The sequence below is a fragment of the Trachurus japonicus genome, chromosome 20 (genome assembly GCF_045865225.1).
Source record: "Trachurus japonicus isolate A0001 chromosome 20, Traja_1.0".
In the NCBI taxonomy this organism is placed as follows: domain Eukaryota; kingdom Metazoa; phylum Chordata; class Actinopteri; order Carangiformes; family Carangidae; genus Trachurus; species Trachurus japonicus.
In genome coordinates, this window is record NC_140926.1 from 20846638 (window position 1) to 20873558 (window position 26921).

The 26921-nt window shown below is 42.3% G+C and overlaps 2 protein-coding genes across 8 annotated transcripts in view; one reads left to right on the top strand and one right to left on the bottom strand.

Annotated features, from left to right (window-relative positions):
* Positions 1-20298, top strand: part of abi1a (abl-interactor 1a) — a 52895-nt gene extending 32597 nt beyond the window's left edge. The window contains exons 4-12 of one of the 6 annotated variants that reach the window (XM_085763913.1): positions 2560-2574; positions 3156-3259; positions 3912-4064; positions 9485-9585; positions 10901-11068; positions 14796-15107; positions 16773-16859; positions 17919-18104; positions 18825-20298. In XM_085763913.1, the coding sequence (XP_085620039.1) occupies positions 2560-2574; positions 3156-3259; positions 3912-4064; positions 9485-9585; positions 10901-11068; positions 14796-15107; positions 16773-16859; positions 17919-18104; positions 18825-19000 (1302 nt within the window). In that variant the 3' untranslated portion in view covers positions 19001-20298. Of the gene's footprint in view, positions 1-2559; positions 2575-3155; positions 3260-3911; positions 4065-9484; positions 9586-10900; positions 11452-14795; positions 15108-16772; positions 16860-17918; positions 18105-18824 lie in introns of those variants that run through there. The other 5 variants (XM_085763908.1, XM_085763910.1, XM_085763909.1 and 2 more) reach the window with 5 other exon arrangements.
* A 397-nt stretch (positions 20299-20695) lies between these two features.
* On the bottom strand, positions 20696-25809 carry pdss1 (prenyl (decaprenyl) diphosphate synthase, subunit 1). Of its 2 annotated transcripts, none has more exons than XM_085763917.1 (11): positions 25622-25809; positions 24659-24723; positions 24407-24539; positions 24065-24195; positions 23704-23845; positions 23506-23617; positions 23306-23415; positions 23122-23202; positions 22850-22963; positions 22645-22725; positions 20696-21620 (listed from the first exon to the last, which is right to left on the bottom strand). In XM_085763917.1, the coding sequence occupies exons 1-11, from the start codon at positions 25775-25777 to the stop codon at positions 21480-21482; spliced, it is 1266 nt and encodes a 421-aa protein (XP_085620043.1). In that variant the 5' UTR covers positions 25778-25809; the 3' UTR covers positions 20696-21479. The 2 variants fall into 2 exon arrangements, with proteins under 2 accessions (XP_085620043.1, XP_085620042.1); XM_085763916.1 differs by having other exon boundaries at positions 22850-22959; positions 23118-23202.
* Positions 25810-26921: the final 1112 nt, after the last annotated feature.

The window sequence follows — 26921 nt, forward strand, 5'->3', positions numbered from 1 at the left end:
TATTTTAAGAACATGAGGTATCACTCTGGGCCTAATCTCAGTGGATTTTCTCCCCTTTTAACTGTCTTTAGACATGCTGCATTTACTTAGTGAATAATGGGAAACACACAGATGCACTACAGCTGCAGTCCTACATCACTCACCTCCTCTGCTTTGCATGCCACACAGTCAGTCAATACTGAACATCAATATTTCATAGTAATCATATAGTATCCTGTAAGGGGCCCCTGTCAGATGCCTGGCTTGTATAGAATACCTATAGCTATGGTTTACTTACTGACCAGAATCAATACATTAATGGGAGTTTAAATCATGTCTATTGGCTGCACAGTTAACTGTGAAACTCACTGCCTGTTTGCGTTGGCCTAAATGTTGAATTGGTTTTCTAGCCTTGCACAGTGTTTGTATAGTTAAACATCAAACTGTGAGCTGTAATAGAGAGAAGAAACATCATGTAGCCTTCGTATGCATTATTTAATAGAGGCTGTTCTCAGATCTGACAGAGCGCTAAAGGAGAAAAAAAGAGGAACTGAGAGAAAAGAGAAGGTGAAATTCATCCAGTAGATAATCAGATTCCTCTCTGAACACTGCAGCATTATATCAATAAATCAGATGGGTCACATCTGGAACCTCACGCAGCTCACAGAGCAGGGTGTTCCCTCCTCTCAAGTCGTACCGACAGTGACATGTCGCTTTTTAGAATTAATACAAAAGATGAGATTTATTCTTCCAGTCAGCTGATGCTTAATCTAGTCAGCTGGGCTTTCAGGAATCCAGAGACCATGATGTCAGGTGTTTGAAGTTAGATTGCAATCCTTGGATATTTTGCCCTCTCTCAGTCATGAGCTTTTATGATTTACTTATAGAATTTTTTGGGGGGGATGGGGGAATTGTGATACACTATATTTCTGACCTGATTCAACAAAGTTATGACTACTTTTTTCTGTTTTTGTGTATGTGCCTTTGATATCAAGACACTGTTTGCTTAAAGTTATAATTCTTTGAATTTCATAGGAAGTGTTTGTGTTGTATTTAATATTGCAATATCACTCGATTACTCAGATTCCGTTGACCTGTCCTATAGCAGTGAAATATAATACATAAAGAATGGGGAGGCATATAATGGCCATTTAAATGAAGAAAGCCAATGATAAATAATATAAAGAGGGTTATTTATAGTTTTAATTTCTAACTAGCTAATTAATGAACATATCTGTTAAATTATGAAGGAGTTTATATCAACACCATTAGATCAATGTCTAAGCTTATGTGTTTTGATTAAAAAAAATACACATTAGCTGCTGACACATGTCACACCAGTCACAATAGCTTGTCACTTTGTGTTTGTCTTAGTTTTTTTAAGTTCATTTTTTTGGGATATGTATCCTAGATGACGGCCTAAACCTCAGGAACTGTTTGTCTCTTTTGACCCGACAGACTCACCCAGCTCAGCTCAGTCAGACTGCAGTGCTCTGGATTTTCACCCCACTTCTACACGCTAAGCTCTTTTTTGGACTTGATAATTGACCTGGCTGTCTATAATTCAGCTCGGACGTTGCTAAAACGTTTCCACGCTGTCAGTCTGGTTTGTGGAGCAAAAAGAGAAGAAAAAAAACACAGAGATACAGCAGTTGCCAGGAAGATAAGGCATGGCTGTAGTAGAAGGACTTGGCATTTCCAGTATGACCTAGATTGTAAATTGAATCTCGTCGAGCTCTGATAACCCGGAGAGAGTGAAATCTGAACGTGAAATTTCCCATTTGCGGCAGCACTTGAAGGTGTTTTCTGCTTTTTTATGTAGGCTATTTATTTTTTTAAAGGGGCAGTGAGGTCACTTCATACTGACCTGTGCCGTGGATTTTTGCTTTTGGTTTCACTCTCTCTGTTTCTCTTGCGGTCTTATGATGATGCTACAATGCTTTCTGCAAAGGCCACTGGGGATGCTGCATTATAGATGAGCCACTTGACTCTGCAGTTGTCAAACTGCAGATCAACCCCGCTGCTACGTTGGCTCCATATTCTCTTTGACATCAGCCCACACAAGGACCAGGGCGCTTTTTTATCACTGCCAGAGATGAGATCTTTGACATTATGTTGAGTCCAATCGATTATGTTAAAAAAAAAAAGAAAACACGCACACACAAAGTGCACTCAGTAGACTTATTTGACTCTGCCTGTCATTGGCGGTTTTACCTTTGTGCCAGTCTCAGATAAAACTGGTTTTACTGGTGCACAATAGCTCTAAATCATGAGATCTCAGAGATTTCCCTCCAGTCTGACTGTGGCACTGGGCTGGCTGGGTGTGGCTCTGTGGGTCTGACAGACCAGAGCAACAGTCAGGAGGAGTCACAGCTTTTTTGTTGTTTTTTTCCCCCTCTGGTAGTATAACTGCTGACCTGCCCAGGTCTTGCTAAATGTTTACTCAGTGTAAATACAATGAGGAGTCATTTTCCTCCTGCTCTCCTGTACTTTGACTTCTGCTGATCCGTTCAGACATGACCAATTTGACATGCCCTCTTTTTTCTGTCTCTTTCTTTTTCTCCCTTTGCCCACACTAAGTGGTTAAAAGCCAAGGTAAGTCTGGTTCGTCACGTGACCCATTTTGCTACGATATATAATTGATAGATTTGTCGAACTCCCTTTCATAGCAAATCCCCAATAAATGTGATTCCTGTTGTCATCTCCCATTAACAGACCTGTAGTCCCTTTTAGCCGAGAACACACAGTCTCAGGATCCGTAACATTGCTCCCTGTCTATTTCCCAACCGTCTACATGTTGTCATTTAATTTAAGTGTTATGTCATTGTCCATAGATGTTCTGTACTGTAGTTTATCTAAACTCTTTATAGGCTTCCCAGCCAGACAGCTCGTATATTTTCTTAAAGAGGCACAAGGAGGCTGGACTTTGCAGAACTGTAACTCCAGTGTCCCATCAAACCTCTTATTTGTTTTATTTTGTAGATACACATTTGTGTTTTTGCAAGAAACCTCATTGAAACAACCTGCAATCAGCAGCTAAACACAAGCAAAGTTTGAGAGTTGTCGTCTGGGCAGCCTATAACATTTGAATGTAGTGGAGGGGAGTCGTGTCAGCCTCCCCTTTCTGTGTCTGAAGTCATTTGTCTGTTAAATAAGGATCTTTCCTCCGACCACAGCAACATGGAAACAATCAGGCAATCAGAGGAGGGACGCTATCGAGGACCAATCCGCCGACGCAGAAGCCGCCGAGCCCTCCCATGTCAGGGCGCGGCACGCTCGGGTAAGATTTCCATTTTGGTCGGCATGAAAGGAAAAACTAATCCTCTAATTATAAAACGCTGAGTAAAAAACAGGGTTCTTGTGAGGGGAGATTAGTGAGCACATGTTACATTAATGCATTTATTGTTTTTATTTTTTCACATTTGTGCTCTTTTACTGAATAAATGCGAGGGTGAAGAGCAACACAGGAGAACATATGGAGCAGTCACAGCTCACCGAGCGCGGAGGATGCTGCAGGACATTATTTTTTAACTCAGGTGTGCTGGTGAAGGTTTGGCCTTTGTGGGTTTGGCTCAGATAAATGTTGGAAAAGACAAAACTGATGTGAGAGAGAAGTGATCCAGAAAAAAAGAACAGAAAAGGAGAAGTCTGGGAACTTTTATCTGTCGATGTGAGACAGGTGTCGGGGCCCGATGAAGCCAGTCGTCATCTGATGCACAGCAGCAGCCCGCGACGCTCATCAGATATTAATTCCTAGAGTAAACCGGTGCTCCGGTATCCAGCCGCTGGCTCGCAGCATCCAGCTGATAGGATTTACGACGCTCTAGTGAACACCGCCTCACAGTTTTGATGGAAGGATTTGCACGGGAATTATGATAATATTTGTCTTCGGTTCATCATTATTCGTTTTTTTTCTTCCAATCTTGGTGCAGACGCAACACGCCCTACAAGACCCTGGAGCCGGTGAAGCCGCCCACAGTGCCCAACGACTACATGACCAGCCCCGCCCGGCTGGGCAGCCAGCACGGCCAGCAGCACAGCCCCGGACGCACGGCCTCGCTCAACCAGAGGCAACGCACACACAGGTACATGACATGAGAGAGGAGGAGCAGAGCAGATGTACACAGAAGATACATCCAAAAATAAAGCAAAGCTCTTCGTGTACGTTTCTAAAACACGATGACTCTGTCTTCTATATGACCAGAACATGAATATTTCTGGACGGTGTGGACTGTGAAACCCTGTTCAGACAGACCACAGCACCATGTGAAGACACAGACACTCATACATTTTAATGAGATCAATGCAGTGCAGCCACAGTGGGCGAAGAAATGGGGTCGTCGGGCAAAAAAAAAGGTGAAGCCGGCTTAACGTTTGCCTTAAAATCAATGACATGTCGTCATCCAGCCCTGCACTGCACTGGCCAATCAAATGCTTAAACATTTGTAGAGTAGGAAGCCTGAAATGAATGACTTTTTTATAATAGTGAAACAGTTTATGGTTTATCAAACTGGTTTATATCAAACTAGATCCTATTTCATCGTCTCCACAGGACCTTAAACAACACACGTGCATCAGCATAGTTCCCTCTGATCATTTCTTTTCACAGTGGATACAGAATTTAGCCGGATTAATTAGCAGGAGGACCAACGGGGTGTTTTAAACAGACGAGCTGTGTAGATGAGAGAAGCGATGGCAGAATTACATCGTTCAATTAAATCAAGGACTTTGCTTGTAAGCAAATCGCAGCATATGCAAGAAAGTTTTCAGTTAAGTGAGGTTAAAACAAAGTTTCCAGCATCAGTCTAACAATGTAAAAGTGAGCAGATAATTTGGAGTCAGTCCTGACCTCATCCTATCAGTCAAAGTCAAACACTGTTGCCTCCTGCTGATTCTGTGGAACTAATTTTAATAGATAAAAGTGTCTAAAATCTGCAATGCAGATGTTAATGAACTTTCCACGGCTTTTAATGGGAAGTGAAACGAGCACTTGATGCTTTTTTTGGACAGATCTGTGTGGAAGTAGGATTCAATCTTTAAAACTGAACGCTGAAATTGTTTCCGTAATGACAGAGCAGCATCTCTCTCCGAAAAAGAAAAATCACTGGCACAGAGCACTTCCACACCTCCGCTAGGCTACACTAAACTCAGCATTTGTCTTGACAAGAGAGTTTCTTACTGCAGCCCCAATCACTGTTATTAATATCTGTAAAAGCCTCTGATATATAAAGTGCATGTTTCAAATAGGAAAAAAAAAAAAAAAAAAAGTCAACTGCAGCGCACAAACCCTCTGACTCGGCTCTCCACGCGGAGGAAGCGGGTGACGCTTTTCATCAAATTTGAGTTACGAGTGAGTGAAGTCGCCTCATTAGGTAAAAAGCTTATTATGCTGACTGTGATGCTCATAAATTATTACATAAGTTTTTATTTTCCCCTGCCCTCGCCTCAACTTCTCTCCTCGGCTCACGCATGTTTGCAGAAACCCTGAAGTCCGACTCAAACCTCAGCGCAGCAGCAGAACAAACAGGCCGATCTAACGTCCCCTTAACAAACTGAGGAGTCGGACCGTAGCCTACCCGCCCCCTGCTCCGGCTAATATCGCAGTGGTATCATTATTTGATTACACAGGCTGGGAAAGTTGGCCGTGCTTATTCAGCTCATCAGTCTCTGCCATCCTCGACTCGGGTCTAAATTCAATACCAGGCATCTGTGTGTTCCCGCTGCACTGTGCCCGCTGTGATCTAATATCATTCTGCGGGGATGATTACGCTGTCACATGCAGGTATCATTATTTTTAGACAACATGCTTCACTGCAGAGTTTCGCTAATGAAATTTGTTGTAACGCTGTTTGTGTGAACCTGCGTCGACCGTCCACACTCAACCAGATGCTTCAGGATGTTTGATTTATTTGTGTAAAATACATAATTCCAGTGTCCAATCTGCCTTTTGGCACTTTTTCAAAATTGCGTCGTTCTTCTCAGAAACCTCCCGTTCCTCCACTCCGCCCCTTCATTCCACTTTAATTTTAAACCAAATTAACAATAATTACACTTTTCCCTGTTGGCCAAAGGGTTAAAAGCGCTGACCAATGATCTACAACATCTCCCGCTGCGTCCTTTAATGCACGTCGTTCCCCATCGCTCTCCCTTTAATTTCCTGTCATCTCTCCACTGCACTCTCTCTAATAAAGACTTAAAGTGCCCCCCAAAAAATACTAAAAGAAAAGTAATCACATTATATTTGTTAACAGTTTGAAAAAGACTGGGAGCGACTGCAGGGCTCAGGAGGCTGCCACTACAAAGCAGCTTTCAACTTTTATTTCTGTGACTCTCACATATGATGCTGGTTTTACGTTTGTGGACATGAACGATTTAGATGAGGTTTTACAAACAGAACTGCAGAGGTTAAATATATTTACCGCCCTATATTTATACTTTCTGATGCAGATTTTGCACTAGCAAGGTGTGTGTGTGTATATATACATATATACTCACGCACATCTGCCCATTTACCTGCCTGTGAGTCACGTATTCTGTGCAGAACATGTCGGTGTGCAAACAAAAACATAACATTTTATATAAACACCAGAGAATTGCCTCCATTTTCAAGACTCAAATGTTTAATTTGGGGTTTTCTGGGGATTCAACGTGATCATTAAGAGGTCTAAAGGGTCTGTATTTAGTTTCGTAACCCTGCTTACTTCAGTTGTTGGAGTATCCTCAGTGCTGCTTTTTATTTATAACACACTCTTTTTTTTTTTTTACTGGTTATGTCTCAAATGGTCAGTCTCAGTCAGTGTCTGGCATAATAGATTTAGAAATAGATTCCCCACAGTTTTTAATAAGAGTGCTGATCAGAAATCACATTGCGTTAGATTAATATAGCACAGTAGAGCACATGTTCATCTTCTGCTCATTATGTGCTTCTGGTTATTTCCTCAAGTCAATGTTTTTCATCTTAGACGGCTCTGGGCAACTTTTTTTTACCCTTTCATATCAAGTCGCATCACGTCACTTTGCCTGAGCACATACTTTTTATTTTATAACACATTTTGTTTTTACCTTGTGTTCGTTTTCACTGAGAACACACTTTTTTTTGTTGTTGCTGTTGTTGCTCCGGGGATTTTGGTTAGCTGTGAGCAAGTGAGCCGGAACTTTTTTTTAAGCTTTAGCTGTGTTTTACAGACTCGGCTGATTTGTAAACAACTTGCTGTATTGAGTGGAGGCTGAATCAGGCAGGAGGAGGAGGAGGAGCAGGAGAAATGGAGCTGGAGGTGTTTTTTTTATTTCACAGTATTTTGAAATAAAGAAGCAGCAAAGCAGAGGAAGATATAAATGGAAGGAACGGGTTAGTTATTGAGGGATTAGAGGGGATAAATCAGAAACATGCAGATCAGGGGAGGGGGGGGTTGAATTATGATGTTCATAATGTAATATTGTTTAGCCCTTATCCCCGCAGACACTTCTCTCCCACCGCCACCAACAAAATCCTTGGGAGGGGTAACCCCCGCTGTGCGCCTGGAGAGCCCCCGGGCTGCACTGACATGGATCAGAGAGGAGAGAGGGAGATGATGGGAAAGGGGGGGATAAAGAGATGTGGGGGGAAGGCAGGGAGAGAGCAAGGGTTCAGCGGGATGGAAGGAATCGGAGGAGACGGGGGTGAGGGTGTTTTGGGAGACGAACGAGGGAATCACTTTACAGGAGATGAGAGGGAGAGGTCGCGTGGTGGTTAGGGGTGAGAGGTAGGGGGGAGCGGGAGCAGGATCAGTGGAAAAGCTGGGATGAAAGAAGCAGAGAAAAGGAGAGGTGGGGGGAGAGGGGGCCGGGGCAGGAACGAGGATCAAGGCCGGGGGGAGAGAGTGAGAGCGAAGGTGGGGGGTGGGGGTAGCGGGGTTTAGTTGCCCAGGCCATTGATCTACGAGCCCGGGGGTCAAACACGGGGTGAAACAGCGCTTATACAGGCCACTGCAGAGCTGACATACATGTTACATTCCCATGTCCTATATCCTCACAGGACAATAAGGACAAAACCCAATATTTCCAATAACTGATGTGATGTTGCATTTTTGGAAAATAATCAGTAATAGTTTGGATGTTGGTGTTAGTCATTTGTTATTCTCTTTTTTTTTTTTTGTTAGTTTTTTTCACTGTATTAATGCAGAATTCAAAACTAGATTGCAAGAGAGGATTAATATATGAATTTTAAAGCCATGGGAAAAAAACTAGAAATAGTGAAAATAGCCATCATTTTTCTCGAGGCCAAACTAGTGTCTCCAAATTTCTTCTTCAAAAAATGTTAGTACCAAATCAAAAATATTCAGTTTAGTCATATAAATCGGTTTTGAGTCTTTTCTAAGCTTGATACGGTAAATGTGAGAAACTTACATGCAGAATATTTAGACATAAACACAGAGGGGATATTTGACATAAATGTGACAAATATATTCATGTTAAAGGTGTTAGCTACAAGTTTAATTCCTCCTAACCAGTAGGCTAGCCTGTGTGTTGCACTCACACTCATACCTTCAATTGTATACTGGTTGCCAGGTACACATAGGGAGCGGCTAGTAGCTAAAGCTAAGCTAACGCTAACCGTATTTAACGTGCAGCAGCTCTGGTGTTGACAGCGGACTGGAAACACATCTGAATCATTTCACTAACTAACTCACCTGCAGACAAACCCAACAAACTCGCCTCAACGCATGGGGCGGGTGCTCTACCAACTGAGCTAAACACCGCCACGAAACTGAGTAGTTTTGATGAAAAAGTTATAGGTATAACCTTTGAAAACAAGCCAGGATAGATGGACAAACATCTATTTCCTTTTTGTAAAAGGAACTGGAGTGTGTGTGATATTGACAAGCAGCTGAATCTGTGGCTACACTGTCAGTTTTCCACCTCCCATGTGTTTGCCATAAAGCTGTCAAGCCCATTGTATCTTTGCTCAGTGTAATTGATCCACTACAACATGGCGAGTGCTGGATTAACTGTTTGGCGAAGGCTCGTATCACGTACAATAAAATGTTTGTTTTGATTTTATCCTCAGATTACCCATCTTATGTGTTCGCTGCCAAATGAAAGCGAGTTTTATCATGAGACTAAACACATAGCGTGTATGATAATCTTTGTAAATTAGTCCAAGTATTGTGAGGCAATTAGAGGAAAGTATTTTTAGGTGGCTGGCATGCTAAAAGCTTAATTATACATTTGAATTCTGGACTATATCACTGTTAATTCTGATTTATTCGTGTCTTGCACCTCGTTTGTGCAGCTCAGTCCTGACAAACGAATAGACTGAGTCAATCAGTACAAAGAGATAATAAGAAAGGGATGTACAGAAAAACAATAATGTGACTTAAATGAAGTTTTGCAGTTTCTAAATGGGAGAGGACCTGAGATGTAGTGGAGTTGGTATCTGCAGTTTTTTTTTTTTTTTACCTGCTGTGCAGTCTGAGCAGGTTGCCCTAAATAAAACGATGTCCTCTTTCTCTCCTGTCTCCCTCAGTGGAAGCAGCGGGGGGAGCAGCAGCCGGGAGAACAGCGGCAGCAGCGGAATTGGCATTCCCATCGCAGTGCCTACACCCTCCATCCCCATGTCTGGCTCAGGTGAGCGTTGATAACTGCACCAGTGGCTTTCAGTAAATGGCTACTACAGGCCAGTCCAGTCCCCCCCCCCCTCCTGTTATTAGGTAGAGGCAGGACTGCATTCAACCAGCTCCAGGCCATTTTGAAAAAGCCTGCAATAAAACCTGCTCCTCTCTGACTTACAGAGCTGCTAACCCACCTGAGAATGTCATTAAATTTGGTTTTGGAGCTTCTTTTTTTATCTCTTTCCCATGCTCCAAGCATTGGTTACAGGGATTTTATGTCCTTTTATAAGAAGTCCTCTGAGTGTACAACGAACAAATATCTGCTATTTATGTTCCCAAAATATCTGCTTTTGCTCTCAGAAACTCAAATGAGGTGAATTCTGGTCTGTTTGACCTGAATAAAATGACATAACACTCTTTAAACATTGACAGGCAGTGATGGGAAAACAGGGCCATGCTGTTTGCACAGAGCACATACCTGTGTTAGCTTCCGCCACAGTTATCTTTTCTCTATAAATTAGACCACAGACACAGTAACTAATATTGTGTACCACTTCCCTTTTAGTCCAAAGTGCACATCTGCATCAAAGAATAGTATAGTAGTAAGATATAAGAATAGTATAAGAACATATTTGCTTGAGAGGCGCACAGTTTAGAAATATAGAGCAGTTTTATTCAAAATATAACATGCATGGATTTATCAATGATGGGCACTATTTGGCAAGGTGTAGATTTATCAGTCTCTGTGGAGATAGTGAGACTACTCCACACAAAGACTATGTTTACCAGACAGGGATTATGCAGGTCCATTGTGTTCTAAGCACAGCTGATTCTCTATCCTACTGTGTAAATAGGCCAAGCTGTGTTAGGCCTGACGCTTTACAGTGCAACAGTAAAGGCCCACATAGCACCACGCACATGCTACACACACAGCAGCGCGTTACAACACACACGTGCCACAAGATCGCACGGTGATTTAACTTTCGGCTCATGATTTTGATGATTTTTTTTTGAGCTGAGTAAGAAATATTTTGGGTTTATGTGGTAGCTGTTCTACCTCAGCACCAGGATCAGGCCAGCAACGCAGGACTAACCACGGCTTTCCCCCTCCTCACAAGCCGGTCGCCATGGAAACACTCACTTCATACCACAAAGAAGTGTGTGCGAAGCAGAGCGGCGCCTTGACAAAAGTCGAAGCGCTCCCCGAGCCCCAAAGGGTTCTTGAGTAAAGCGATGTGATGTTATGTAACTGTGGAGGTGCAGGCGGCGGCGGGTGAGGACACACTCCGTTTCCAGCGTCGGTATTAAACTTATGTTAATACTCCCTTCAGTTCCGCCCATGTCTGCTCCCCCCGGAGCCCCTCCGCCTCCCCCACCCCCTCCTCCTCCTCCTCCTCCTCCTCCTCCTGCTATGCCTCCACCTGGTGCCCCAGTGGCCGGGCTCGTCCCCCCAGCACCACCTGCACCACCACCAGCCCCACCACCACCGGCACCCATAGGTGAGACTCCTCGGACCCCGAGGTCGCTCCCGCTCTGTCTCCTGTCTGGAGGGTGGATGATCAGCACGTCTACAACAATCTTCTCACGGCAGACACGCACAAATATGGGTGTTGTGGGTATGAACGGGTGTCAGTCTGTACACACTGCAAGCACAGAGGCTCTTATTAATATATTGTGCTGGTTAGATAAACAATGCTGTATATTTTTGTTATTGTATTCAACTAGTTTAAATTGTTACGTAGGCATAACTTGTTACACTGCAAAAACTCAAAATCTTTCCAAGAATATTTGTCTTATTTCTTGTCAAAATGTCTCATTTGTAGTCAAAACTAATCTCTTTCCATTTAAAATAAGACTCATCACCTAAAAATTAACTTGTTTTTAGATAATTTTCACTTGTTTCAAACAAGTTTTCACTTAAAATAAGTAGAAAAATCTGCCAGTGAAAGCAAGTTTTTTTGTTCTTGTAATAAGGAAGAAAAACTTGCTCCACTATCAGTTTATTTTAAGTGAAAATATGCTTGAAAGAAGTAAAAAGTGTCTAAAAACAAGCTACTTTTTAAAGCCCCGGTACGGAGCTTTTAACTGGATACGCAAAAGTCTCTGGTTTCTGCTGATGTGTCTCAACAGTAAATGAGCCCATCAGTGTGAAGATACGCTATTTCTAAGTAGTCTAATTCTCTACCTCTGGAAGGCATGATCGGGTCAGACCACTGACGAAACGATACGAATAGATACATTACTACGCACGCTGCAGATAGCTGCTAAAAAAAAAAAAAAAAATTCAAAGCAAGTCCTGTCTTCTTTCCGACGTTTCCAAAACAAATCCACACGCGCCGGCCAGACAAACGTCTTCATGACAGTGGGAAATGCAGTCTTCATTCTGGCAAAACACCACCGCTTTCGTCCACAGGGGCCGCCAAAATCAACACTAAATGAAAACTCTGTACAGGGGCTTTAATGTGATGAGTCTTATTTTAAGTAGAATGAGATTTGTTTTGACTAGAAATAAGACAAATATTCTTGGTAAGATTTTGAGTTTTTGCAGTGTAAAAAAGAAGCATTGATTAGGTTAAGAGAAAAAACTTATTTCCCCAAAATGTGGGCTGCCTTGGCAACAATGTTATTAATTCAATGAAATAACATTATTAAGGGAATGAGAAAGGATGGGAATCTGGCAGTTGACGAGTAATGGCTGTAGCCAACCTTTCTTTGCCAATGAACTTGTTGACCTAAACACATCAGCCAATATTTCCTGTTAGTTCAGCCCTGTGGTTGCGCTTGCAGTGTGATCAGGCCATGTACTGGATGTGCCTCTGTTTGGAGACACAACAGGCACAGTTTACTTGCCATACTATGGTTTTTGGAAAGAATGTAAACCTCAGTGGTGGTGGTGGTTCTCTACTTTTTCTAATGCTTCAATGGTCTGTTATTGGCTTATTTAGGAAGTCTCATAGCACCTAAGGTCTGGCTGAAGTTAATTAGTGCCTGAAGAATCTGAAAACTTACCTCATTTACATTTGATCTCAAGCTGCTACTGCATATCTCAAAAATAATATTCACACCCATTGGCAATCCACATTTACAACTTTAACAACCCCAAAAATCCAAGAGACCGTTCAAGTGAGATGCTACACTGGCAGGATGAGTGCAATCTCTCCATACGAAGATAAGATTAATTTACCTTAGGGGCTGTGAGACTTCTTTGACACAGGTAGAGTACGTCACAGTTTCATCTGATTTCATTTTCTATTTCCCAGAAAAGTCACTGAGGTTAAAGCTGCATCTAAGCTGTTCCAGGCTAACTTCAAAATGGGCCTCATTATAACTAACTTGAAATTTCACGAATTTGCTCTTATGTGGAGATTTATAATTATTAACTATTTAGTAAAAGCAAGTGAGTATAAGCACCAGGCAACAGTTTGTATCTTTGATGTAGCTAACCAAACCAACCGATGAAGCTAACGTTAACTTGCTAACTTGTGGCCTGAGACAAGAGGGACTGAACAGTTGACGAACCTGACATGAAAAGGTTATTTTGAAAATGATGTATGTATTACATTTACATACTATGTAATTGAAATTATATTTTAAAATTTAAATATTAGTGTTAGTATTTATAATACACAAACTAGGCTACCTGAAATATTGTAGCAATAATGTTAAATGACCAAATTTTGAGCAGAGCTTTCATACTTATTCTAAATGAATAGACCTACTACTTCCTCTAAAACACATTCAGTATCCATGAATTCTTATATAAATCAATAAAGGTTACATTTAATTTAACATTAACGTTTTGCCCCCTAGGACTGTTACACTGGAGCTCATGTGATGCTACAGTCACTTCCTACATTGACTTAACTAGCTTAAATATTTATCATGTTTTAATGGTGTTAATTAACTCATTTAAACCCCAACATGCTCCTACAAATGTGAGAAATTAGTCGAGGCAAGAGTTCAGTGGTACAAAAGCATCTGTGATGAATTGAAAGCTAAAACAGTGAACCAGCTCTCAGTTGTGAAACAATCGAACCCACAGCTGATGTCCCATAATATGATTTTGGACTAATGAAGTTCAAAAAACACTCAAACAGCCATTTGGATTCTTCCAGTTTTCAATATTGTTTGATGCAGCTTTAATTTTCACGTTGTATTGACTCTGAATTGCCAAGTGATACTTGTTTTGATTTACTGAGAAGCATCCAGCTGTTTGATTAGTATCAACTCTTGTCTGTGCGAGTGTTTGTACGGTGGCTGCTCAGATCTGATCGACTCCAGTGAAATTGAAATTCTTCAACAAGATGATCACTCGAAACACGGCAGACTCATCCTCAGAACATCAATGCGCACTTTTCAGACATAATTACTTCTCCCGGTGACAACGTGGAGAAGTTTGTTTGCCCTTGTTTTCCTCCAAATCTTTACTTCCTCCGGTTCCACCCATCCTTATCTGGGAGCAGAGCCTCTCCTGAGGGACAGTACCTTATCTGCAAATACGAACAGGAAATACTCAGGCAGGCCAGTCTTTAACCCCCTTCTGACCCTCTCTATATATTTTGTTTTTCACACACACACACACTGCTTGCATAACCCTTACATATTTGAGTATTTGCAATATTGCTGCTGTTTTAAGATGATCTGGTTATTCTCAGGCGGTCAGTGATGTGATGCCCGTAGTGATGGTGAACTCTCCCTGCCATCCCTCAAGTCGACATGTAAAATCACGTCCATGAATAGAGTGTGAGGAAGTTATTTTTACTGCCAGTTCAGTTGAACCCTGAAGGATTAGTCTGTTCTGTTGCTGCTCTCTTCTGTTTTCTCTCTCTCGGTCTCCCCTACCCCCCAGTCTTCTCTTGCTGCATCTCTAAAGAGCCTTCAAGTACAGGATTTACTTGGATGACCTCTTGGGACTTCTGTGTTTCATTTTAACCTCATGAAATGCCTTTTGTAATATGTTATCAATTGACAATCTGTGCTGCATCCCTGGCTCATCTGCGTCCTCTGATTGGTTATTGATTGTCTTTTCAGAAGGTGCAGGGCTCTAATCATTGTTTAAAACCTCACATCCTTAACGCTGTTGATGATTCATGTTATGGGTGCTTATTATTTTTTTTCCTCCTTCCCCTTTCCATCTCCTCTGTCTAACCCCCTTCCCCTCTTCGGTCCTGCCTGTCTTTCCTCTCTTCCTTCCCCTCCTTCTCCCTTGTCTTTGGGTGTTTCTAGCGGTGGCCCCTGGGCCTGGTCTGGGCCCCGCTCCAATGTCCCAGTTTGGAACCATCTCGCGGCAGATTTCGCGGCACAACCCCTCCAACTCCTCTGTCTCTATGGTTTCGGCCACGGGCACCTACCGCCGGGCGCCATCGGTCACTTCCCAGTTCTCCTTGCAGCAGCAGCAACAGCTTCAGCTACAGCAGCAGCAGCAACAGCAGCAGCAACAGCAGCAGCAACAGCAGCAGCAGCAGCAACAACAGCAACAGCAGCAGCAGCAACAGCCTCATATTAATGGAGGCACTCCTGGCTATGGCCAGAACTCAAGTAAGGCCCTTCTGTCTCCAAACCCCGCCTGTGTTATAGACTCCAAACCACCACTGGAGCATAAAACCTCACATTTCTTCCAAATTTTGCACAGTCACAAACCAAAGCAAGCTAACCTTGATAGCCACAGACCAGTGTTTCATGTCCGCAAGTGAGTCATGCTTTCTGAAGGTCAAGCTTGCATTCTTGTCTGAATTATTGACTTTTCCCTTGACTCTGAAAGTGCAGGTTAAGGCTTTTTTAATCTGACTGCGTGATGTCTTTAGTATTGATGCAGAGCGCCTCGTCCTTGAGTTTCCCACACAAGATGCAGCGCAGACAGTCGAATCCTGTTCATAATGCACAACCAACCACGGTGTTTGGCATCTTAATAAAAACATCATCAGATGTCCACCTTTTTTTAAATGTACTTCTCCGTACATCATGTCAGCTCTGTTTGCTTTAAAAGCTTGACCTGTCTAAACTCTAGCCTCCGTTTTTCATCCCGTCATTAACCTGCGATCAGCATCAGGAGACACGATGACGGGATGGCGACATGACATCCAACTCGTACGCCTTTGCATTTTCAACTGCTATTAATAAGCGTTATTTCAACTTTCCCCGCATTGAGATCAGATTTCATTATGCATATTAGTCCGGCAGGGCTGGCAGGCTTGTTGAAATACGTGTCACGTCCAAGAAAAGCGATGCAAAGTATGGATGTCTTTGTTTTCTAAGCCACTTTTTTGAGGGGAGACTTTTTTTTGTTAAGGATGCAGTCACACTGTACAAAATTACACTTCACGATCACGATGCAAACACTGCATTTACATCACTATGGACCCAGCATGTGTTTTCACCTCACATTTTTCGTTTTGAAGTGCTTTGTCTCCATACCATGATCAGAAATACAGAGGTGTAAGCACTGGCTTTAACGTATCCAGTCACTTGAGCAGTTCACATGTTCCTACTGATCAGATGTTGTGGGAAAGGCCTGAAAAGTAAGATGAGAATTCAAAGTCTTTAACTACAACAGGTCTGAGGGGAGTTCAGCAGCCTTGCCTGGAATGTAGGTTGATAGACATTGAAGGCGAACAGTGCCCCCTTCTGGCCGCTGTCGGCGCTCGCCGACTGCAGAGCCGTGAGTGGGGGGAACGGCCTGATTGACAGAAATCAAACATAATCCCCAGTTTATCCTCTGGCTGCAGAGATCCCCGGATACCCTGTAAAACCTCATCACAGTCGTAAACATCATTCAACTTCTCAGTCTTAGAGCGTTCGTGGAGACGCTGTGACAGATGATTAACTTCATGTGTCAGTCATTATTTAAATAACTGATTAGTAATTTGCTTTTTCCACAAAATATAAAGAAATCTGTCAGTTGATGTCTTAATTAAGGGACGAAGCATTTTAGGGCTCAGTCTGTCACCGCTTCACATCACTGTGTCGTTCTTCTGTAGTCTGTCAATGTTGTGTTGCTTGGGTTTGGGCGCACTTTTTAACTGTCTTCTATATGTTTTTGGTGACTTATGGGCTTTTTCTTTGTTTGTCTTTTCTTTCTTTCTTTCTTTCTTTCTTTCTTTCTTTCTTTCTTTCTTTCTTTCTTTCTTTCTTTCTTTCTTTCTTTCTTTCTCTGTTGCTCTCTCTCTCTCTCTGCCCCTCTGTCTTTTCTTTGCTGGCTTTCAGTGTCTATCGCTCCTCCTCCTCCACCCATGCCCCAGCTGACTCCACAGATACCTCTGACTGGCTTTGTGGCCAGGATGCAGGAGAGCAGTAAGTGAAGAGGCTAAGACAGATACTTCCCCTCCTTATCTGTGCCAACCATTCCCAGTTTCACATCACCCAGCATGCATTGTGCTTGTTCACTCTCTTCCCTCTGTCTGTTGAAAATCAACCCCTTGCCACAGCTTACTCTTATAGAATGTACCTCATTTGTCTCGTCATTATTTGTGTGTACCTTGTAAGCATTGTATCTGAAGACAGATTGGTGGTGGAGTAATCTCAACTGGCAACAGAGGAGACTTTTTAAAATAAGGAAGTTTGTTTGGTGCCACAAGCTGTTTTTTATTCATTTAGGGAAATCTAGTCATCCACAGGCTTAATGTCCTTAAAGCACAACAGGACCGAGTTGAGCTGAGGTGACAAATAATGCTTGTAATAGTAATAAAAATGTTAATGGGTGAAAATTACTGGACAGGGCAGGAACCTTTGCTGCCACCTGCTGGTCCAGAATTGCCATTCTAGTCTAATATCACCAATTGAAATATTGCTTACATTGTTTCACAACAGAAACCTCTTTAGAGATCAGTGGTGGATATTTATTAATGAACAAGGTTTAAGTCGATTATATTGTTGGATAAAATGTTCATGAAGCCATAGTGAAGACATAAACTTCCATAATACCTCTTTATAGCTTCTTTTGTCAAATATGGATGCTGTCACTCACACCCGATATGCTAAAATAGCATGACTCGGCATGTTGGATCAATTAGTTCCCTTTTTTGTGTAAGTGCATGCCTGAACAGAGCCACAACAAGAGGAGCACAAACTACACAAACCACTTAAGAGGCTTAAATGCACAGTATATCATCCTATTAAGTGATCTGCGGGAAGTCCTAACAGCAATGCAGCCTGCTTGATGAACTTAATATTCAGAAACCTTGCACGCACGCACACACACCGTCCTGCATGTCTTATCATTTAATTCTGCATGGTTCAGCCGCCGCCGCCCCCTCCGTCACCGGCTCATGTAAACCAGTGAGTCCTGAACCCCCCGAGCTCAGCTAGGAAAGTCTTTCTGGGCGTCTCACTTCTCTGTGTCTGTTCCAACAGTTGCAGATACTCCCACTCCTCCTCCCCCTCCCCCTCCGGATGACTTGCCCATGTTTGACGACTCTCCTCCCCCACCGCCGCCTCCTCCTGTGGATTACGAGGAGGAGGATGCTGCTGTCGTGCACTACGACGACCCCTACGCTGACGGAGACCCGCAGTGGGCTCCCAAGAACTACGTTGAGAAAGGTTGCTTTTTTTTAATAAGGAAAAACTAAATGAAGTCATCATAAAGGGATAGTTCAAAATTTTGGCAAATTCGCCTATCGCCATAATCCCTATAGTCATAGCAGTAGGTTCATTACCTTTAATTATCGGTGCATGTTGTTTTGAGATCGGCGGGGCAGAGACGTGAGCTGCTCAGAGAACACAATGGAGGTGAATGGTACAGGTCCCTGTCCCTCAAAACTCATGAAATACACAATCCAACAACTCCAAAACACTCTTGTGGGGAAGTTGTGACCTGCACATTCACCACACTATGAAATAATAATGTAACATTACGAGATGGAGTTGTTTTAGAGGCAAATGCAGCCAAAACTACATTCCAGACACAGCTGCTGGGCGGAGTGATTTCAAAAGCGCAAGTATTTCCGAATATTTGCTTCATAGTGTGGTGAATGTGCAGGTCACAACTTGTCTACAAGAACATTTTGGAGTTGTTGGATTGTGTATTTGATGAGTTTTGAGGGACAGGGGACCTGTACCATTCACCTCCAGGCTCAGCTGAGCAGCTAGCGTCTCTGCCCCGCAGATCTCAAAACAACATGCACCGATAATTAAAGGTAATGAACCTACTGCTATGACTGTAGGGATTATGGCAATAGGTGAATTTGCCAAAATGTTGAACTATCCCTTTAAGCCTTCCATTTAATGCTCACTTTGTCCGTCTCCCCCTCCTCCCGTCAGTGGTGGCCATCTACGACTACAGCAAGGACAAAGACGACGAGTTGAGTTTCATGGAGGGGGCCATCATCTACGTCATCAAGAAGAACGACGACGGCTGGTTCGAGGGCGTGAGCAACGGCACCACCGGCCTGTTCCCGGGCAACTACGTGGAGTCCATCATGCACTATGCCGACTGAAGGGACCTCGCAGTAACAGTACAGTCTATTTATTCAGTCATATCATAATCCACTGAGAGACTGACAGCAGCAATCTTGACTCCACATAGACATAACTGTATGATCCTCTTTTGATATGACAGAATGTTCTTTCCCTAACTGATTGCAAATAAAATGAAAAGTAATATCTATTTAGTTTATTTTGGTGTTAAATGGGTGGGTGGGGGACATTTATGGAATATGTAAAATAATAATGAAAAAAAAAAGAAGTTTCTAAAGAATTGGACTGCACGCGCTCTCATGGGTTGAAGACGACGGCCACACAGCTGAAGGATGTACATCTCGCCTGGACAAAGATTTTTGCAATTCAGAACTGAATCCTTTTGTGAACAAGAGTATTAGGTCTTACGGAACAAATAAAAATTGTTAATGTCATATAACGCACCTTCATCGAAGTGCTTGTACTGTCAGTTGTATATAATGTGAGCTGCAGCCACTCGGGTTTTCTGTATTGTAAAATTCAGTGAATGTTGATTATATGATAGTTTTCATTAGTGGTGCCCTCCTCGACGCCATGAGGCCCCCGTTGTACGAAGAATAAACACAAGACAGACGGCCTGTCGGTAATTTACAACTTCAAAAACTGTAAATGGTATTTCAAAGAGAAACAGTAACTTCTGAAAAATCAGTCTTGGCGTTAAAAAGCATGCAAAATTTTAAGAGATATAATGTAATCTTAAGTTTATTGCCATTATGCTTCCATTATGTTCTAAGTGTATTCAACTTTTTTTTTTTTTTTAATTTTCATTCCACTGTTGTAATCACTGAAGTTTTTAGACTGAAGTAAATTTCACACCTTCCCATGGTCTCACCCTTTTAAAATGCTGATTTGCATTGGATGTTAAAAATCCTTAATATGAAACAGAGTTTGCTTTGCCATGCATTTAGATCTGTTTGAAGAAAACACATTCCATTTTGTTTTTGCTTCTTAGCAAAGCATCTGAAGATAATGTCACATCACTGTTATTACTTCTGTACTAATCCACACACAATCTTGTAGGATACATTGGTAAACTGGCAATAACGGGCTTCAGCTCTGATAAGACGGCGTGCAGTGACGGTCAAGGCTGGAATTGTCGTGCCTAACACTGCCATGCGACGATTCAGATGTAACGCAGTAGACCAATAGACAACTCTAATACCTCCTCAGTCTTCTCAAAGCAACAACGACCTGCTCTGGGTTCAAGGACCATGTTGACTGCTCTGAACATGAACTCCTCTGGGCTGCACAGGTGTACATATTTAACTCGAGTCAGAAATCAGCCAATCAATATTAGGTTTCACTCAGGTCTTGATATCATCTTGGTAACATTGCGTTTTTTTCTTTTTGTTAGCCCTCAAAAACACTCATCTAACATAATCTTGACTTTCAGAGGCAAGGTTAACATGCAGTGGTCGCCATGTACCATTTCAGGATACTGCAGCTAATACCTTGGTATTTTGCCCATTTGCTTTATAATTTACAATAAAGAGAAAACATGTACTGGTTCAATTTGCTGGGTAGAAATATTGAGGTTTATCTGTCTGCCCTTCATTTGTACATATAAAATGTTGATTGAAAAATTAATGTACAGTCTTTTATAATAAACAATTCTATGTACAACATGCACGTGTGGTCGGTTGTGTGTGGAGGAAATTAAAACGGCACAAGATCGATTTAAATAAAAAAAACAGGTGGTTTATTGAGCACTCAGTCATTGTAGATGTTAAGGCCTTCGTTGTTACAGGGCACTTTGCAATACAGAAGTAACCTATAACATTTAAACAAGTCAAAAAGACACATGACTGTTTTGGCCTTCGAGGTGTGGACGGATCTCCAGAGACATTAACACTGGTCCAGACAAACACACCCATGACAATTATGCACTTTTCATTTCATGTCATTTGGAATTTAAGATTGTACAACAGCTCCACAGCTCTGCACTAGCAGGTAACAAACTGCACTAATTCACAGTCTGCTAGTCGGAGGCAGGAGAGGCAGTTGCAGTTACAGTACTGTACGCAGTGAAGGTTTGGACTGCAATTTGCAGTGGCATCTGAAAATTTGACATTATAATTAATTTCCAAATCATCACTGTGTGATGTGAACTAAAAACCACGTGTGTGTATACGTCAAACCATTATAATGCGACTCACCCACATGTATAATTTAGGAGATTTAGGACCATGAAACAACAGGTATCAGTTCAGAGAGACTCCTGTGTGCCGTTTTGGCCCCGTGATTCTGATCAAGTGCTCTGACAGAGCTTGCTGCCGTTTTTTTATTTTTTTTTTTTACACAGAGTTGGCACTAAAACCAGCACCAGGCGTCCCTCTGAACCAAAACCATCCATCGCTTCTCTCCAACTGTCTCTTGTCTCTGACCCCTACGCGGGGGTCCACAGGGTGAGTTGCCTCTCTGCAGGTAGCTGCCTGAAGTGAAGCCCCAGCAGGAAGGTGCTCACTTGTCTCTGGTGAGCACCATCTCAGTGAGCCTGATGAGGGCGTCTCTCTCCGGGGACGGCCGGAGCATACTGATCTGTCTGATGGCTTCTTGACAGTAGCGCTGCGCCAGGTAGTTGGTCTGTTGGACGCCATCACTCTGAAACAGGAAGAGAGAGGGAGGGGGTTGTCAGTGTTGTAGTCTCTAGTCATCTTTCCAGACACAGGTTACTGAGCATTTGTGTCCAGCATCAAAGAAGTTCTACATCATTTTCCAAAGTAAATGGGTGCACATTGGAGCATTTTATAATTCAGTTTCATGAAGAGAGAATAATGGGTTGTTATTAATAAATACACAAAACAGACATCAAGACATGGAGAATAACTTGTTGGTCAATATTCACCAAATTAATCACAAACCTTAAAGGAATAGTTCACCAAAATATGAAATTCAGTCATTGTTGACTCACCCTCATGCTGATGAAAACTCAGGAGTAGTTTTTTATTCCTCAAAGTGCATCTGGAGACCCAGGAGGGGCGTTCAAAACTTTATATGAGAGTAATAGCGCCTGACACAAAAACCTTGAAATATTCCTCCATACTGCTCGGTCGCTGCAATCCAAGTGTCTTGAAGGGATATAGTCCAGAGTTTCCCTGAAATAACGTAATTTAGGACATTTTTACAGCCTAAACAGTCCTGTTTTGAATTTGCCTGGTGCACGCGATGCATGCGGACGTGACCAGACTTGCCTAAATGACGTTGTTTCGGGTAAACTCTGGACTATATGCCTTCAGGACACTTGGATTGCAGCTTTTGTGTAGTTTTATGGACGTTTTTGTGTCAGGCGCTATTACTCTCATCATAAAGTTTTGAACACCCCTCCCGGGTCTCCAGATGCACTTTGAGGAATAAAAAACTACTCCGCAGTATTCATCAGCATGAGGGTGAGTCAACAATGACTGAATTTTATTTTTTGGTGAACTATTTCTTTAATGTGTATTTCATCATAATCATCTCTTTAGAAATGTTGTACACAGGGAGCAGGACTTGTTATTGGATATAATCATCTCTGACTGAAAATATTAGGTTGAAACTTTTGCCACACCTGTAATCTCTATTCAGTAGAGTTAAGGACGTCAATGTAAATCAGACCAACACTTGAAAGAATTATCAATAGTCACACCTGAAGGACGTATTGCCACGCTCGATCTACGTCTCCAGTAGAGCTGAAACGTCTCATGATCATTGCATGAAGCTCAGGAAACTGAAAAAAGGAAAGAAAAAAAAACCAGTATGATGCATGGTATACAAGTCCATGTGCCATAATGTGATTCATATGTCCAGTTCGTAGGAAGATGTATGCACGCTGTATTTATTTTCAGTCTCACCTGCTGACAAGCAAACAGAACTGGTCCAGTAGCCAAGCCCAGTTTGAGATCTGCAGCTGTGGGCTTCCCCAGCTTACTGGCTCCTGATGTGAAGTCCAAGACATCATCCACTAGCTGCAGGCAAGACACAAAACAAACTCATATCATAATCCGTACACCATCGTGGATTAAAACCAAATGTGAGAGCTCACACTAGTGAAACAGTGTCACGGTACAAGTCAAATAAACTGCAGGCTGTTTGATGTCATTTAGCTGATCAAACAGTCACTTGCCTGAAATGCGATGCCAACATTCTTCCCATACTGGTAGGCTATTTCATGAACTTCAGGATCAGAATTTACCAGAATGGATACCTTGAATAACAGAGGACAAACAGTCAACAAAAACACATTAAGTGTAGAAAATGCGGCTTCTCTCCATCTCTGGGTTATTTGTGGTGAGACAGAACGTACATACTGCTTTACAACTGTTTGCAATAAGACTCGCTGTCTTCTTGAAGGTTTTCTCGAGGTAGTGCTTGAATCTCTCGTTCTCGTTCTCTTTGGAGCCCAGCTGCATGAATTCACCTGGAAGCACAATTGGCATTGATTAGACAACAGTATACAGTATATTAAGTATATTATACAGCATTCTGTATATTAAGTGCTGTACTTTACCTCGTACCAGGTCTTCTATGACCTGGGACAACACTTTAACCACAGTGTTGTTGCCAATACGAGCCAAAGCCATGGAGGCAGCCGAGAGGATGAAATCTCCTGCCAAGATTGCCTGGAACAAATAAATTACATACACACCCTTATTACACATGGTCAGATAAGAAAAAAAAAGGGAGAAGCTGATTATATTTCCCTTACCTTTTTTTCACCCCACACTTCATTGATAGTTTTCTTTCCTCTACGTTTATCTGACCCGTCTATAACATCGTCATGCACCAGGCTGGCAGTGTGGATCATCTCTGAGATCATAGCTATGGCCCTCTGCCCCGGGAGCAGATCTCTGCAGAGGACAGGTTGCAGGAAGTGAGGTGACATAAAACCCTGGATTATGATTCACAGAACAATTCAAGATTCCCTATCACAAGCTTTCATCCAATTCACTGCAACCAGTGTATCACAGGTCACATGTTGTGCATGAGTTGAGTGAAACTGGAAGAAACTTTAAAGACTAATACTGAGTTAAAATATAAAGGTCTGCACTGCAGTGACACCATCTTACCCTGCTCTATTGCTGTGGATGTTGAGGGCCCGGGCCATCAGGACAACTATCATTGGTCGGATTGCCTTGCCCTTGCCATCAAAGTAATAGTCACACAGAGACTTCAGCTCATCTTTAGACACAAACAGCTCCTGTGAAGCGTAGTAATAAAATCCATGTTAGCTGAAAATTCATACTATTTAACAGGTGATCATTTATCATGGTAATTATAAAGTGTGTGGGTGGTGAGACTTTTAAATTCTGCACAGGAACAGTTTTAGGATGCCTGTTTTTAAATTTACTATAATGAACATTATAATAATACATTCCAGATGGAGCTTTTTTTAATATTTGAAAACTTACCTTTTTGATGTCATCATATAAACTTGTTAGGTCTTTCTGGGCTAATGTGAAGGGGTCCTTGGGTTTTGCATCACTGTGTATCGTCCTGCAGCAGCATAACTGTGGTGTGGAATACAGCAACCGTGACTTGGGTCTGCAGGGTACATAAACATGAAATGAGAAAACACAACACATCATAATATCACAAATCATAGTGTAAGAAATTCAGATATAACCGTACAAAGTCTTTGGTTGGACAACATCACAACTCACCTGTTTAGAGATGAGGTAAAGTTTAAAACGTTTGGGTTGATTTGTCTGAATGATGATGGCCGCCCCTGAAAGTCAAAATAGAAAGGAAAAGATGAATGACTTCCGGCACATGCAACAAATCAGACTTGTGCGTATTATAGTAGAATGATGTGTCCATTATGAAAATGAACTAACAAAGTCTGACCAAGGTTCCCCCAGTTATGTATTCATTTTGTAAATTCAGGGATTTTAGTCAAGTGATGTTGATTTACTATATTCTATAGTTTACAATTTACACATAATGTGTTTTCAATAAGCCAATTTTAGAATTCAAACCCAGGCCAGACAGAGCCAAATATATGAGACCACCATAAATTATATAAAGAGAACAACCTTGTAGAATTTTTGAATGGTGATTTGTTGACATTGATAGGTCCTTTTGTGTTTATATAATCATGGCTCCCCTAATATAACTCTGGAGATTTTGCAGTAGCATTTGTAAAATCAAGTGTTTTGTCAGGCAAGTCTGGAACAGCCCATAAGAGTCAATGTCAAATGAATGAATGGATGCAGAGGTTAAACAAATCTGAATGAATGATTACTTGACATGCGGACACTGGTTAGGGTTTGTAGGACACCGGGCTAAATAAAGGACAGAGCTTAGTGTCCCTGCCCTGTAATATCAGAAGAAGGTCTTGACCTTTATGCACAGAGCAAGTTGAACGAGCCAACACCCCTGCAACAAGTCACCATTCATTTGAGAAAACCTTACAAAACACAGGAACCATTTGCAAAAGACACACGGCAGCTGTTCCAGTCAATGTGCCCCACACTGCGGTAATAACCCACCAGCAGAGTCCCACCACCTCAGTGGGGACCGGCTGACAGCTCGGTGGCGTGTATGACCTTCCTCGTTGGGTTTGACAGTACAGTACTACCAGTTCCTTCCTTCCCGGTGTCCTGGCTGCCGGCCACTAAACTCACCTCGTTCCCCGGCCTGGAGCTCCACGACGGCCGCCCCAGAGAGGACGCAGAGAAAGACGCAGCCCTGCAGTTAAAATGCCACAGGGTTTCCAGTAAACTTGCACTCGTACAGTTTGTACTCCACCTCCGGCATTGCCTCCACCACGGACCCGCCATGTTCCCCCAGCAGCACGCGTCACCTTCGGCTTACATATACCAGCGGAACCGGAAGCTGGAAACCGGCGTCGGTCGATGACGCTGTGTGAAGAGGATGTAGAAGCGTTAGCTGAGACAAAGACGGTTTATAAACCAAGACCTTTCATGACGAGTTAGCTTCCTGTATGCATGTCACGTGGGCTTCTGCACGGCCACGCCCCTTTAGAGAGACCAGAGGCAGCTTGGAGTGTATTGATTCCTATGGGACAATTTAATGTGAACACCGATTATGGTCGGGCCTTTCTCCCCACGGTCACTGAAGCAAATTTTGGACTCATTTTTCACAAGCCACATCTCTTCTGAACAGTTTGACACCAAAATGGTAATTTTCAGACGGAGAGATCCGGAGAAAATCCACTTTGTTCAAGACCTGTCTCTGTCTCTATGACACACTCTCGCGAGATTTGGCACCGATCTCCTAGGCAACGTCAAACAAACGGCCGCGAACTCCCGTGAAAATGATTTAAATTATTTTTGGCATGCTAAATATTACTGTTAGTAGTGTAAATATTTAATGTTATCATAAGAAAATATAAATATCTCACTTTCATCCACCTACAAATTGTATAAATCCACACACACACGATCACAGACGAGGTGGTGACGGTTGGCCACGCCCACTTAGAGAGACAGGAAGTGTATACCATTTCATATCATTGGAGCAGCCGCTCATGGAGTATCTTTCCATTTATTGAATATCTTTGGCTGAGAGTTCAGAGAAACACAAGAGTTGTTGTTGTTTTTGTTTTCTTTTTTCTAAATGACATTGTTTTCGTCAGGGATGCAGTGGTAGAAAAGAAACTATGACTGTTTCGTCTAGAAACGCATTCAGTGTTAGTGTCTGGAATAGCTGGTTAGCTAAGAGTTAGCTTAATAAGCTGTGAGTTAGCTAATAGTGTTAGTGTTTTCAAATGGGCTGACGCTTATTATATGAGATAAACAGACCAAAATTATAGCTACCTTGTTTCCACGTAATCATTTGTGTTGCATTCGTTCATTGTTCAGCTTCGCTGTTTGTGCAGAGAAACAGCAAAGTGCTCTGTGATGGTTGAGAGAGTAGCTATAGGGTTAGCATGAGTTACTCCAGATGTGATGCATTGTAACT

Excerpts from the sequence above, each read along its gene's own strand:
- pdss1 (XM_085763917.1), bottom strand. The coding sequence starts at position 25,777 with ATGGCGGGTCCGTGGTGGAGGCAATGCCGGAGGTGGAGTACAAACTGT. Across the intron at positions 24,196-24,406 it reads TATATGATGACATCAAAAAG|GAGCTGTTTGTGTCTAAAGA; the intron begins GTAAGTTTTCAA and ends TACGCTTCACAG. Across the intron at positions 22,964-23,121 it reads ATGTTGGCATCGCATTTCAG|CTAGTGGATGATGTCTTGGA; the intron begins GCAAGTGACTGT and ends TCTTGCCTGCAG.